At 62.3% G+C, this 12305-nt stretch overlaps 1 protein-coding gene across 2 annotated transcripts in view; it reads left to right on the top strand.

The window, feature by feature from the left end:
• The window catches only part of SARDH (sarcosine dehydrogenase), a 62910-nt gene that overhangs the window by 12379 nt on the left and 38226 nt on the right, over positions 1-12305 (top strand). For both annotated transcript variants that reach the window (XM_082655857.1, XM_082655858.1), the window contains exons 7-11: positions 2012-2116; positions 3266-3395; positions 7180-7266; positions 7590-7680; positions 11771-11912. In XM_082655857.1, the coding sequence (XP_082511983.1) occupies positions 2012-2116; positions 3266-3395; positions 7180-7266; positions 7590-7680; positions 11771-11912 (555 nt within the window). The remainder of the gene's footprint in view (positions 1-2011; positions 2117-3265; positions 3396-7179; positions 7267-7589; positions 7681-11770; positions 11913-12305) is intronic.

Genomic DNA, 12305 nt, shown 5'->3' with positions numbered 1-12305 from the left:
CCTTCTATTCCTAGACATTGGGTGTTTTTATCATGAAAGTGTTTTATCTGTCAAATGCTTTTTTTGCATCTATTGAAATAATTAGTGGATTTTGTCCTTTATTGATAATGGTATATTACACAGATTTTCAGAAGTTAAACCAACCTTGCATTCCCGGGATAAATCCCATTTGGTCATGGTATGTAATCCTTTTTCTATGTTGCTGGATTCAGTTTCCTAGTATTTTGTCAAGGATATTTGCATCTGTATTCATAACTGTCACAATTTTCCCCCAAACATCTCAACAGATCTGTCAAACACCTATCAGTAATATTTTCGGGTTTTTTCTTTCTTTCTTTTTTTTTTTTTTTTGCGGTATGCGGGCCTGTCACTGTTGTGGCCTCTCCCGTTGCGGAGCACAGGCTCTGGACGCGCAGGCTCAGCGGCCATGACTCACGGGCCTAGCCGCTCCGTGGCATGTGGGATCTTCCCGGACCGGGGCACGAACCCGTGTCCCCTGCATCGGCAGGCGGACTCTCAACCACTGCGCCACCAGGGAAGCCCATATCAGTAATATTTTCTGCATACTCATACATGGCAGAGAAATCCCATAAAGTCTGTAAGTCCCATTCCCCTCCCCTGAAGGACTCCTCCCGCTGCCTTCTTATCTTCTCCATCAGCCTCTGACCGGCTGTTACCCTGGGACCTTCCTCACCCATCTTCTGTTTGGATCTGCTGCTCTCCGGATCCATGGCATATGGTCTCTGGCCACTTACTGAGAAGGGTACCTGGAAAATAAACGTTTTTTTGTCCGTGAATGTCTGAAGAAAATCTTTATTCTTTCTTACAGTCGGTTGACGAATTGACTGGGTCGAGAATTCTGTATTTAAAATCGTCTTTCAGAATTTTGAGGACTTTGTTCCAGGTCTTCAGCCTCCAGGAATGCTGTTTCTTTGTTTAGGACCCACCTGTTCGCCGGATGTTCCATCCTGATGTGGCCTTGGTGCAGGCCTGGTCCAATCACAGGGCTTGGTGGGCACTTGTGGGCCCTTCAATACTGAGATTCACGATTTTCAGTCGGAGAAATCATCTTGGATTTTTGCTTTGACTTTCCTTCTACTCCATTTTCTCTGTTTTCTTTTCCTGGAACCCCTGTAAGGTGGACATTGGACCTTCAGGATTGAATTTCTAATTTTCTTATTTTTTTCCCTTTCCTGATTTCCATGCCTTAATCTGTTTTAGCCTAATATCTGGAAGATGTCCTTGGCCTTATCCAGTCCTTCTGTCGAATGCCCTTCTCTTTGGTGAGGGACCTCCATGTCAGCGTCTGGAGTCTTCCCCAAACCACTCAGTGTCTCCACAGAAGACTCTCCAGTCTGTTGTCGAGGGGGGATGGCAGCCGGCTTCTCACCTCCCCGGAGCCTGGAGCCCCTGGGGACCCATTTCTCCAGAGACAGACCTCAGGGCCCCTGCAGGGTAGGGCCAGGCCCTGGGCTGCACGCAGTGGGGATGGAAGGGATCTGGGTCCAATTGCTTTGAAGAGACCCTAGTCCAACTTCCTGTTCACGTCCACGCACATACTCTCTCTCACACTCACACACACATGCACACTCACACACATGCGTGCACGCACACGTACACACTCGGCCCACCGCCCCCTGCAGAGGGACCTGGGGTTGCCCTAGGCTCGGCCTTTGCAGATTGGAGGGGTCTGGACAGAGGCTGGCAAGCTGTCTCCCCTCTCCCAGCCCTGAGCTAAGGCGCCGGCCCTCCCCCATCCACTCTGCACCTCCGGTGTTGGCTGAGATCCCCCGTCTGCTGTGTTCCGTGGGTTGCCCTTTTCTCTTCCCTCCCTCCGCCCTTCCATCTTTGCTGCTATCTTATGGGGTTTCAGTGGGGTGGTTTGTCCACTGTGTGACGCAGAGGCCCCAGGTCCACCCTGTCCTCAGGGTCCTACAACGAGGAGGTGGCACCGTGGGCCCAGCTTGGGTCTGTGACCCTGACCCCGAGGCCTCTGTGCTCCACCTTGCAGAACATGCCCAACGTCCGCGACCACGACGCCTCCATCTACCTCCGCCTCCAAGGGGACGCCTTGTCCGTGGGCGGCTACGAGACCAACCCCATCTTCTGGGAGGAGGTGAGACACCAGGGCTCGAGGGAGGGGTTGGGGCTGCATCTCAGCGTGGAGGAGCCTTCTTCCGGAGACTGTCCCCCCGGAGCTCCCCCGACCCTGGGGGCTTACCTGAGGAGTGGCAGGTCCCCCATCCCACAAGGTCAAGGTCAAACCCATTTTTTCCAACCCCTGAAGAACCTGGCACACAGGCAGATCCAGACTCGGGGCAGGTGGAGGGCTTGCCTCAAAACATCAATCATCAGAGGCTGCAAAGTGTGAAATAATGACTTTAGAAGATTATGAAAGCATTGAAGCCCTCTGTCCATCAACAAACAATCCCATGCCCTCCCCCACCCCCCATGGTTGCGGCTGTATCTCCCTCCAGCCTGGGCTGCTCTGCCGGCAGCTCCTGGGGTTCATGCAGGGCCAGCGGCCCCCTCAGCACCCCCCAGCCCCCTCGAGCATGTACGGACCACCCCAGCTCCCGTACTCATGCATTTAGTCTACAAATTGAACAACAAAATGAGTCCTTTCAGCCAGATACTGTTTAACTTTGGGGAGAAAGAGGGAGACCAAAATAAGAGTCCCTGTCCCCAGAGGCCTCTATTCTGGTGGGGAGACACACAGTAAGTAAGCAAAGAAGTAATGCGATTTGGGATGGTGGTCTGTGCCCCGAGTGAAGCTAGCAGGTTGAGGATGAGCCTAGCGAGACTGGCGTGGAAGGATGTCCTTCGGACGGTGGCCGGGCAGGGCTCCCTGAGGAGCTGACGTCAGCAGAGAGCCCTGCAGACAGAAGGCGGGGGAGGAGCTGCCCCAGGTGGAGGTGAAGGCCCTGAGGTCAGATCAGGCTTGCTTTTCCCGAAGACCCGAAGGAAGGTCAGCGTGGCTGTGGGTTGGTGGCAGACGTGGGCAGGGTCCGCTCACGTAGGGCCGATCTGACTTAGGTGAATGGGGTGAAGGAGGGCGGGAGGCAGGGAGACCGGGCAGAGCAGGCGGGCCTGGGGCGGGGCGGGAAGGGGGCGCAGACGGGCCGCTGAGGGGTTGGGGGAGGGGAGACACACTGCGGGACCAGCCCAGCGCTGTCACCACCTAATGGAGGGGCTGGCCAGGCCCTGCCTGGCTCTCACTCCCGTGGGGCGCTGTCACAGGGCAGTTCCCTGCCCGCCTCCCCAGGTGTCGGACAAGTTTGCCTTTGGCCTCTTCGACCTGGACTGGGATGTGTTCACCCAGCACATTGAAGGTGCCGTCAACCGGGTCCCCGTGCTGGAGAAAACGGGGATTAAGTCCACAGTCTGCGGCCCAGGTGAGTGGGGGGCCTGGAGCCGGCGGGGGGGCTGCCCCCTGAAGCTGGCCTGCGCCGGGCGCGCGCCGGCCGTCCCTCCGTCCTGGGCCTCGGGTGCCGCGCTCGCTCTTCTCTGCAGGCAAAGGACGTGAGCTCGGTGAGGGCAGAAGTCCGCCCACGGGCACGCGGCCAGGCTTCCTCCCGTCCACGCCCGCGTGAGTCCCTCCTGAGGTCCCGCCGGGCTCAATCCCTGCTTGACTTTTCCCTGGAACTTGGTGTTCTCATCCGTAAGGTGGGATGAGCGCCCTCCCAGCGCCTGGTGAGGCTGAGCATGGAGAGCAGGGCCAAGCTCCTCCCTGATGCCGTCCTCACAGGCCTGCAGACCCCCATTCCAGGTCAGCCTCGCCCCCTTTGCCCTCTGCCCTCGGCAGGCAGGCCAGCAGGGCCACACGCCCACACAGCATGGAAAGGCCCAAGCCGGTGCCTCCCCTCTGGCCCCCGGGAAAGCTGAGCTGCAGGAAGCTGGAGGGAAAGGGGGAGAACAGAGTGGCTCAGCTTCCAGTGCCCCCCTTGGGTATGCACGGTGCAGCCCCTGACCCTGCCCGGCTGGTCGGTGCCCACGGGGATCGAACACCAGGCGGGGTGGACTCGGACCCCCAGCACTGACACGTTTGGCCAAGGCCACTAGTTTATTGTTTAGGGCCTTCCGGCCAGGCTAGTCTTTGGACATTCAAACTGATGTGACTTGTCCCAGCACGGGTCACTCACAGCTCAGCACGGAGAGATGACCGCTCGACGACGGAGCCTGAGAGAGGGCAATCCTGGGGTTGCCCAGGGAGCTCAGGGACCCCAGGGTGGGGGAGGCCCAGGCACGCTGAGCGTCTCAAAGGCTGTGTGCAGATGGAGAAGGTTCTAGAATAAGATTCAAGCCCGGGACAACGTCAGCGGGGACGTGGTGTGGGGGAGCTCGCACAGCATCCGCCCAGCTCCTTCTGACGGCTGAGCGCCTGCCTCGTGCCCGGGCACGTGGGGAGCGCAGCGGGGGAGCCTGTGTGGGAGGCTGGGCGGAGCTCCCGAAGCTGGAACCCAAGGCGGGTGGGCTCGGGACAGGGGGGCAGCACGTTCCCGTGTGACGGCACTGGGGTGCAGGGGTGAGGCTGCTGGCCTGGGGTCCTGGCAGACAGTGGCCTCTGGGCGTAGAGGGGCCCAAGCTGGCCCTGGGGCCCAGACGTTTCAGCTGCGGGGCTGAGGGCAGGAGGTACAGGGGTGGTGGGAGCAGGGTGGGCCACCCAGAGGGTGCCGTGGGGGGCTGCGGGGCCAGGGTTCCGGGCGGGCGAGACACGCCACCCCAGGCTGGTTCCAGCAGAAACACGTGGGCATACCCCCTCCTTCCTGCACGGATGGGATCGCTTTAATCCTCAAGAAAGGCAAGAAACGGGTAGGATGTGCCTACTTAGGGGTGGAGAGAGGTTCCAAAAGGTACAGTTGCCCAAAGAGGAAACTTTGTGTCTGAGGCGCTGAGTTCCTTGAGCCTCGGTGTCCGCATCTGTGAAATGGGTGACAGGCGGAGTGAGGCGAGGAAGCCACACGTTAGGTTGCAGGGCAAGGCCCAGGCCGGCCGTCAAAGCCTTTCCTACAGGCCGAGCAGGGCGTGAGGGGCAGGCCAGGCCCGGGGAGGGGAGGGGTCCCGACACCAGCCTGCGGACTGACGGGGAGTCCAGGCTTCCTGGTTCCGGCACACACGGTGTCTGCACAGCCGCCAGCCCCGACTGCTTTAATCTGTTCAGCTCATGAAAGAGCCTTTGGTGAGAGGACAGCTTTCTGGGGAGAGGCAGCTGGGGTCCCCCGGCCAGCCCCAGGGTCTTGGGGCACAGGGTGCGGTGTGAGAGCCGAGGGCTCACTGCCCCGGCAGCTTCCCGGGGCTGCGTGGGGCTGGCAGTGAGAAACCCAGGCCCAAAGCAATCCCAGGGGCACGGGAGCATTCTCGCTTTAATTGGACTGGGGGTCATGGCCCCCAGGAAGCCCTACGGGGGGGAGATGCATGTGGAGTCTGGTTTCCCAGCTGCGAGGGAGGTTCCGTGGGGACATCAGCACTTCTCACCAGGGAGGACAGGCCGGTCAACGACCCTCGGCCTCCGGAGCAGAACAGGGAAGTCCCAGGCCCCCTTGACTTCGGGGAAGCTGGGGGCGGGGAGACCTCTCGTTCCAAGGTCGGGAGGTCAGAGCCAAGGTGGGGGCCCCTGTCCCATGCATCCTGCATCCTCTCGAGTCATTTGTTAAACATCCAGGCGACCTTGACCCCCAAACTTCCCTCCTGCTGGCTTTCTGTAAGGCTGCTCAGAAAGTTTGGAAACATTTACAACACTCCCGAAGTGCTCACCGGGTCATCCCCGAACATAACTGCATCCTCCCATCACTGTCGCGGGAGCTGCCCCCTGCACCCCGCCCCCCGCTTGCCCCTTGCAGCCCGGCCTCCGCACAGTCCCCAGAGAGGCCCCTGACGCTTCCTCACAGGGCTGTCGCCCCTCCTGACGCCTCCCCCGGAGGCTCACCAGTGTCACCGTGGCCTCCAGGGACTCACCCTAGGCCCCGCCCTCCTCTCCGCCCCGCTTCTTCCACTCTCCCTGTGGCTGTCTGGGAGGCTCCCCAGCTTCCCAGGGCTGGTGGCCTCCTTCAGCTCAGACGCTGAAGATCGGAGACCGGGGTCGCCGGTCACCAGCAGGGAGAAAGACAGCGCTTGTGACCAGTGCACACGGCGGCTGAGGGCCCGGCTGGGAGCCGGGCAGCCCTGACCGGCGGCCCCAGCTCCTTGCTGTGCAGCGTCCTCCTCTGTGACCCGGGGTTATGATGGCGCCAGGGGGCGGTTCGGAGCGGCCAGCCCTCTGGGCACTCCAGGCCCAGAGTCCCCCTGTGTTTTCTCCCCAGGCATTCCCTGTTCCCCTTATTTACCCATTTACTCTCTGTCCCTCTCACTCTCCGGTCGGCTCCCCGAGGGGTGGGGCTTGTCTTGTTCGGAGCCACCTCCCGTGGCTGAGTTCTGGGCACAAACAGGTGGGCTGCAAATATTTGCAGACCGACTAACTCACAGCCCCGTGAAGTAAATACCCTGATCCGGATTTTACAGATGAGGAAATCAAGGCGGCTCTGAGCCAAGGTCACACGCTGGGAAGGGGTAAAGCAGGGTTTGAACCCAGGACTGTGGCTGCAAAGTCCAGCTCTTCATCATTATGCCCTCCAATCCTGGCCTCTGCTCTCGGCACGCTGGCAGCAGACAGAAGCGAGAGACTTGGTCTCCTCTCCCAAAGAACTTACGATCCTTCATTCACTCAGTGAACATTTATCAAGCACCTACTGTTTGCTGGGCCCTGTGCTAGGCCTCGAGACACCGCACACAGTGAGCAAAGCCCAGCCCCTGCCCTCAAGGTACTCGTGGTCCAGTGGGCAAGAGTGCCCTGCAGTGACACAGCAGGAAGATGGTACAGTGACCGGGAGCCCCGTGCAGTGATGGGGGCTCAGGGAGCGGCCCCTCACCAGCAGGAGAATGGTGATAGTCATGAGACACACCAGGACCCCCCCAAGGCAGAACCCAGTTCAGGTCGTAAATGCTGAGGAACTCAGGGGAATGTGGCAGGAGCAATCACGGAGGCTTCCTGGAGGAAGCAGCGTTGAGCTGGGTCTTGAGAATAGGGAGGGTCTGGATGAAGGAGGCATCTACACACCCCCACCTCAATTACTGCCCTCTTGGGAGACACCACCCAGGAGCATGTGGCCGGGAAGGAGCTTCAGGCCTACCCCTCCCTTTCAGAGTCATTCACACCGGACCACAAGCCCCTGATGGGGGAGGCACCCGAGCTCCGTGGGTTCTTCCTGGGCTGCGGCTTCAACAGTGCAGGTAAGCGTGGGCAGCAGTGCGTCCCCGACTCCCTGGCATCCCTGTAAGTGAAGACAGCCAACTGGGCCTCTCCTTCAGTTCTCAGAGCCCCACCCCCCACCCCGGGTTGGGGTGCTGGGCCTGGCAGCACTGCAGCCCTGACAGGGGTGGAGATGGGACAAGCCTGCCGGGAGGGGGTGAGGTCCCGTTAGGAGGTGTGTGGCACCCCAGGTGTGAGATCCAGGGCTTAGGGGCTGATGCTGCCCATAGAGGTGGGAGGGGCACGGAACTGAGGTGCAGGGCCCTGGGGGTGGATCGCAGACCTGCGGCTCTGCTCCTGCCAGGAATGATGCTGGGAGGTGGCTGTGGGCAGGAGCTGGCCCACTGGATCATCCACGGGCGCCCGGAGAAGGACATGCACAGCTACGACATCAGGCAAGGGCCCGCTGGGACCCGCGGGCAGGAGGCGGCTGCCCTAGGATGGGGTGGGGTGGGGTGGGGTAAATATCCAGGGCTATTTAGAAAGGAACCTTCCCTGAAATCCAGAGGGCTTCTTGGAAGAGGTGGCAGTAAGGGAAGAAAGGGAAGAAGCCTGCCAGCGGGGGCGGTGCTGCAGGGTGCCTGGGTTTGGCAGATCCACGGCCCTCTACAGTTTCCAGGACCTCTTGTCCCAGTGTCCTGCCTGACCCGCCTGACAGCTCTGGGCTCAGCAGTGGGATCTTATCATCCCACTTTGCAGATCGGGAGACTGAGGCCCGGGGAGCAGGAGGGACTGCACAGGCTGCCCAGGAAATGGGGCTGAATTGGTGGTCCTTGTTAGGACATGTGCAGGTCTGGGAGACAGGCAGCCCTGAGCGCCATGTCAGCTGCATCCATCCGTCACTCACAGGGTGTCTGGAATCAGTCAGACCCTGTGCCGAGCACTTTCCTCTCTGTAACCTGGGGTGTGATGTATATGCTGTAAACGTCGCCGGCAGCAGTGAGCGTGTTTGTGTAGGTAAAACGCTCGGCATCAGGTCTGCACACGGAAACACTAAACAAAGCTGAGCTGAGCCCAGGGGGCACTGATATCAGAGTTGGGAGGCGTCCCACTGACCTCTATGAGTCGGGACAGGGATGCGGGTGCCCCCAGGCAGGGTCCGGAGGGTGGCAATCGGTGGGGCTGGGGTCTGGCCCCCAGGTGGCAGTTCTGCGCCCCGAGCCCTGCAGGTGGCAGTCGAGGCAGCGGCTTCGAGGGGCCTCTGTGGGTGTTCGGCCCGCTCCGCTCTGACTGGGGAGATCCCAGCTGCCCAGCAGGGCTGGAGGTGGGGGCTGGAGGTGGCAGGGCTGGAGGTGCTGCTGGTTCAGCTCAGCGCACCCTAGCTCCTCTGTTCACCTCGTCCCTGCCTGGCCCGCTGGGGACCTCGCGTCCACTGGGGGGGATGTCTGGCCCCCACAGAGACAGACAGACATACCCTGAGGTCCCCCCAACACTGCCGCCCCCTCCATGGCACCTGGCACAGCGTGGTCTGCTCTGGCGCCACCTTGGAGTCTGTCTGGGTCTGCGCCAACGTGCTCTCCCAAGAGAGGAATGTTCCAGAAATGATAAAGCTGCACGGGGCCTCAGGGATGGGCCAGTCCAAGCCCCTCCCACTACAAACAGCGAAACAGGCGCTGTCGCAAGAGGCATCGTGTCTGAAGTCACCCCGCGTGCGAGCCAGTGGGCAGGGACCCAGCGCCAGCCCTGCAGGGCTGTCTGCCGTCCGGCTTCCCTCGCGGGGTGAGGCCTCAGCACTGGAATCGGACGGACCAGGGCGTATCCTCGGCCTCGCCGAGCGGCCTCTCACCTCCAGGGCTGGTGGAGGCCCCTGGCATGGGTCTGAGCCTCCCTCCTCAGCCGCCTCTTCTCACAAGCTGTGACATTAGAGGCAGCGTCTTGTGGGCGGGTTTGTGGGTGGAAGGCAGAGCTCCTGCCTCTGCCCCGGCCCCTTGCGTCACAGGTTGGAAGGCAGAGGGCCCAGGGAGGGAGCCCCTGAGTGCTGGGGCCCAGTGGGTAGGGGTCGGGGCTGTGATCTGGACCACCCGCCTTTCTGGCCTGGGCAATGCACCCAGGAGATGATCGGCTCATGGCATCGGACCTGAGCGGTCACTGATGTGGGGCGTCCGTGTCCACCCAGCACCCACCCCCCCGCCCCCATCCCCACTCACATGCCACCACCGGACCAGCTGTGGCACTGGCACCCGGGGCCTCTCAGCACTGATGGGATGTTCTGCTTCCCTGGCCTGAGCGGGGCATGGAGACCCAGGCACCACAAGAGAGGCAGAGCCAGGAAACGAGGGCACTGTGTCAGGGAGTCACCAAAAAACCCGGACGAGGGAGCGCCAGCCTTGTGCCCCTGCTTAGACACTCAGGAGGTCAGAGCAGAGCTCTGACCCATGTCACCTCCTCGTCTTACACGCTGGAGGACGGGCTCGGGGAGAGGTGACTGAGGAGGCGATCGGGGCCCAGGGCCGGGTCCAGGGCGTGTTTGGACCCTGGCCTGCATGTGAGGCTCCCGGGGCTGGCCTGGCACCAGGTGCCCTTCAGGCCACAGCAGCTGCCTCACGGATGGTGGCAGAGGCACCCCCTTTGGACACCCAAACAGGTTCTCAGCTGTCCCGGCCCCCCACCAATTAGCCAGTTCTTCCTCCTCCCTGACCTTGGTTTCCCCATCTGTGAAATGGGAACAGTGATCCACCCTCTCAGTGGAGTGCATTTGAGGCTCATGGTAGGGATGCGTCGCCTCCCCCAGGGCCTGGCATAGGTGGGGCCCAGAGCACGGGCCGTTGTTTTTAAAGAAAGCTCTTGGGGTCCTGGCAACCAGGGAAGGAGAAGTCGCTCTTTGTTATGTCAGGAGGGTGGCTGGACGCCGGACCCCGGCTGCAGGCCCCTCTGCCCGCTTGTATGCAGGTGGAAAACGGTCCTTGTGGACCACGGGGAGTGGTCCTTCCGCTGCTGACCCCTGTCGTGCTTGGGCTGAGCTGAGTGCCCCCGCCCCTGACACCCACAGGTGTGCACAGGGGCGAGCAGAGGGGCTGGTGGGGGCCTGTCTAGAGGGGCCGGATGTGCCTGTGCAGGGATCACCCAGCCCTGCCTCAGGCCCATCCCCCTCCCTGGTCCCTGCCACCCAGGGGGTCTGAGAGGACAACTGAGGCTCCACCTCCCCCCTTGAGAGCCCCCCAGGAGCCCCACTCTCAGCGAGGCTGGGTGGGTGACCACGTCCCATCCCAGGAGCCACTGGGCTCCTGCTGCCAAGGGGGGTGAGTCTCCTGGCCTCCTCCCGCCCCGGCTCAGCCCCTCGCCAGCCTGCTCCTGCAGCCCCACGTGCTGCCGCTGGGACCCCTCCCCAGGCCCCTGGCGGTTCTTCATGGCCCCCCTTCTTTCTGGAAGCTCCTGGCTCAGTGCAGCAGGTTCCTGTCGCGTGGAATGAGTCAAACCAGGAGCCCCACACCTGAGGCCGCTCTGAGGACTGCACGAGGGGTTCTTGCAGGTGGCCCTCAGCCCTGGGCCTGCCCTGGAAAAGGGCTCCTTGCATGACGGCAGTCACTACGAATAGTATCTGTCGTGCTAATTCCCACATCGGCAGCACCTGCCCCTGCCCAGGTCAGAGCAGCTGAGGAGCCCTGCCGAGGCTCAGGCCGGCCCCTGAGGACAGCAGCACCAATGGGGACACAGCCGGGGGGAGGGGGCCCCACAGGACACGTGAGATGCCAACAGGCGGGGAGTGGAGGAGTGGGCAGGCGGGGGCCGCAGTGAGCTGGGCGCCTGAGAGTGGGCTGTTCCTGGGAGGGGCTGCAGGGCGCAGCGTGTAACGCAGCCCAGCAACTGTGGCCACGCTGGGGACCAGGCGGCAGGGCTGCTGGTTGGCCCTGGCCGTCCTCCCTCCGTGAAGGCTGGGGGAGGGGCCTCTCAGCAGGAGATCGCGTGGGATCCGCGGGCGGAGTTGGACACCACCATGGGTGGAGTGGCTGCACCTGGTGTCCCCCCAGCTGCCAGGGGACACACGTGCAGGGATCGCGGCCACACCGTCCCTGGGAGCAGTGCCCCCAGCACAGCTGGGACTTCTCCCACTCCTCTGCGCCTCCTGGGGGTCTGAACTGAGAGGCCGTCACCTTCACGCCTTGCCTCCGCTGAGGGGCACCGAGGGGAAAGGGGCGCTCCATCACACCTGCTGACCCTAAACTCCGAAGATCCGTCACGTGAGCTTTCACGAGATCATCGGGGCCTGTCCGGCCCGGGGCCCAGGTCGGGGGCAAGGAGCAGGGCTCACCCCACGCACTTCCCCAGCCTGAGGCCCTGAGCCTGCGGTGTCCACTCCCTGCGCCCGTCAGCTGTAGGGGGCTGCAGGCGAGGACGCTGAGCTCCCCGAGATTTGCGGGCTGCCCAAGGCCCCTCGGTGGGAGAACGGAGAGCCAGGAGCCCCCCTGAGGCGTGAGCCATAGGGAGGACTCCCGTGGAGGGGACAAGGGTCCCCAAGGCAGTGACGGGCCACTCCATCCACGACAGGCGCTTCCATCACTCGCTCACGGACCACGGCCGCTGGATTCGAGAGCGCAGCCACGAGTCCTACTCCAAGAATTACTCGGTCGTCTTCCCCCACGACGAGCCCCTGGCTGGACGCAACATGAGGACGGACCCCCTGCACGAGGTGCCACACACCCCCCCCCTGCAGTGCCTGCTCTGTGCCGGCTGCCGGCGCTCTCTGGGAGCCCCAGGTGTGGGGTGACAGAGTGCATGCAGCGCCCCCCCCCCGCCCCCAGCTGCAGGGCAGGTGTTGGCTCCTTCGCTCCCTGGGCACTTACCGAGGGAATGTGCCTGGAGCACAGTGGGGGGTCGTGAGGGCCAGGTGCACCGGCAGGTGTGTGCAGTCGCCCATCAGGAGGGCAGGACCAGGCAGTGGCGCGCTAAGAAGACGTGCTCCTGCTTGTGGGGCCTGCTTGGGATGTCTTTCCTCCCCGGCAAGCTTCTACTTATATGATGAAACCCATCGTCAGGTGCCCTTTCCTGGGGCCTACCCCTGGGCACTCTCCCAGGCCCCTGA

Source organism: Grampus griseus, assembly GCF_964374135.1.
Source record: "Grampus griseus genome assembly, chromosome: 6".
Classification (NCBI taxonomy): Eukaryota; Metazoa; Chordata; class Mammalia; order Artiodactyla; family Delphinidae; genus Grampus; species Grampus griseus.
Note: the sequence above shows the minus strand (reverse complement) of the source record. Positions and strands in the feature narration are given on the sequence as shown.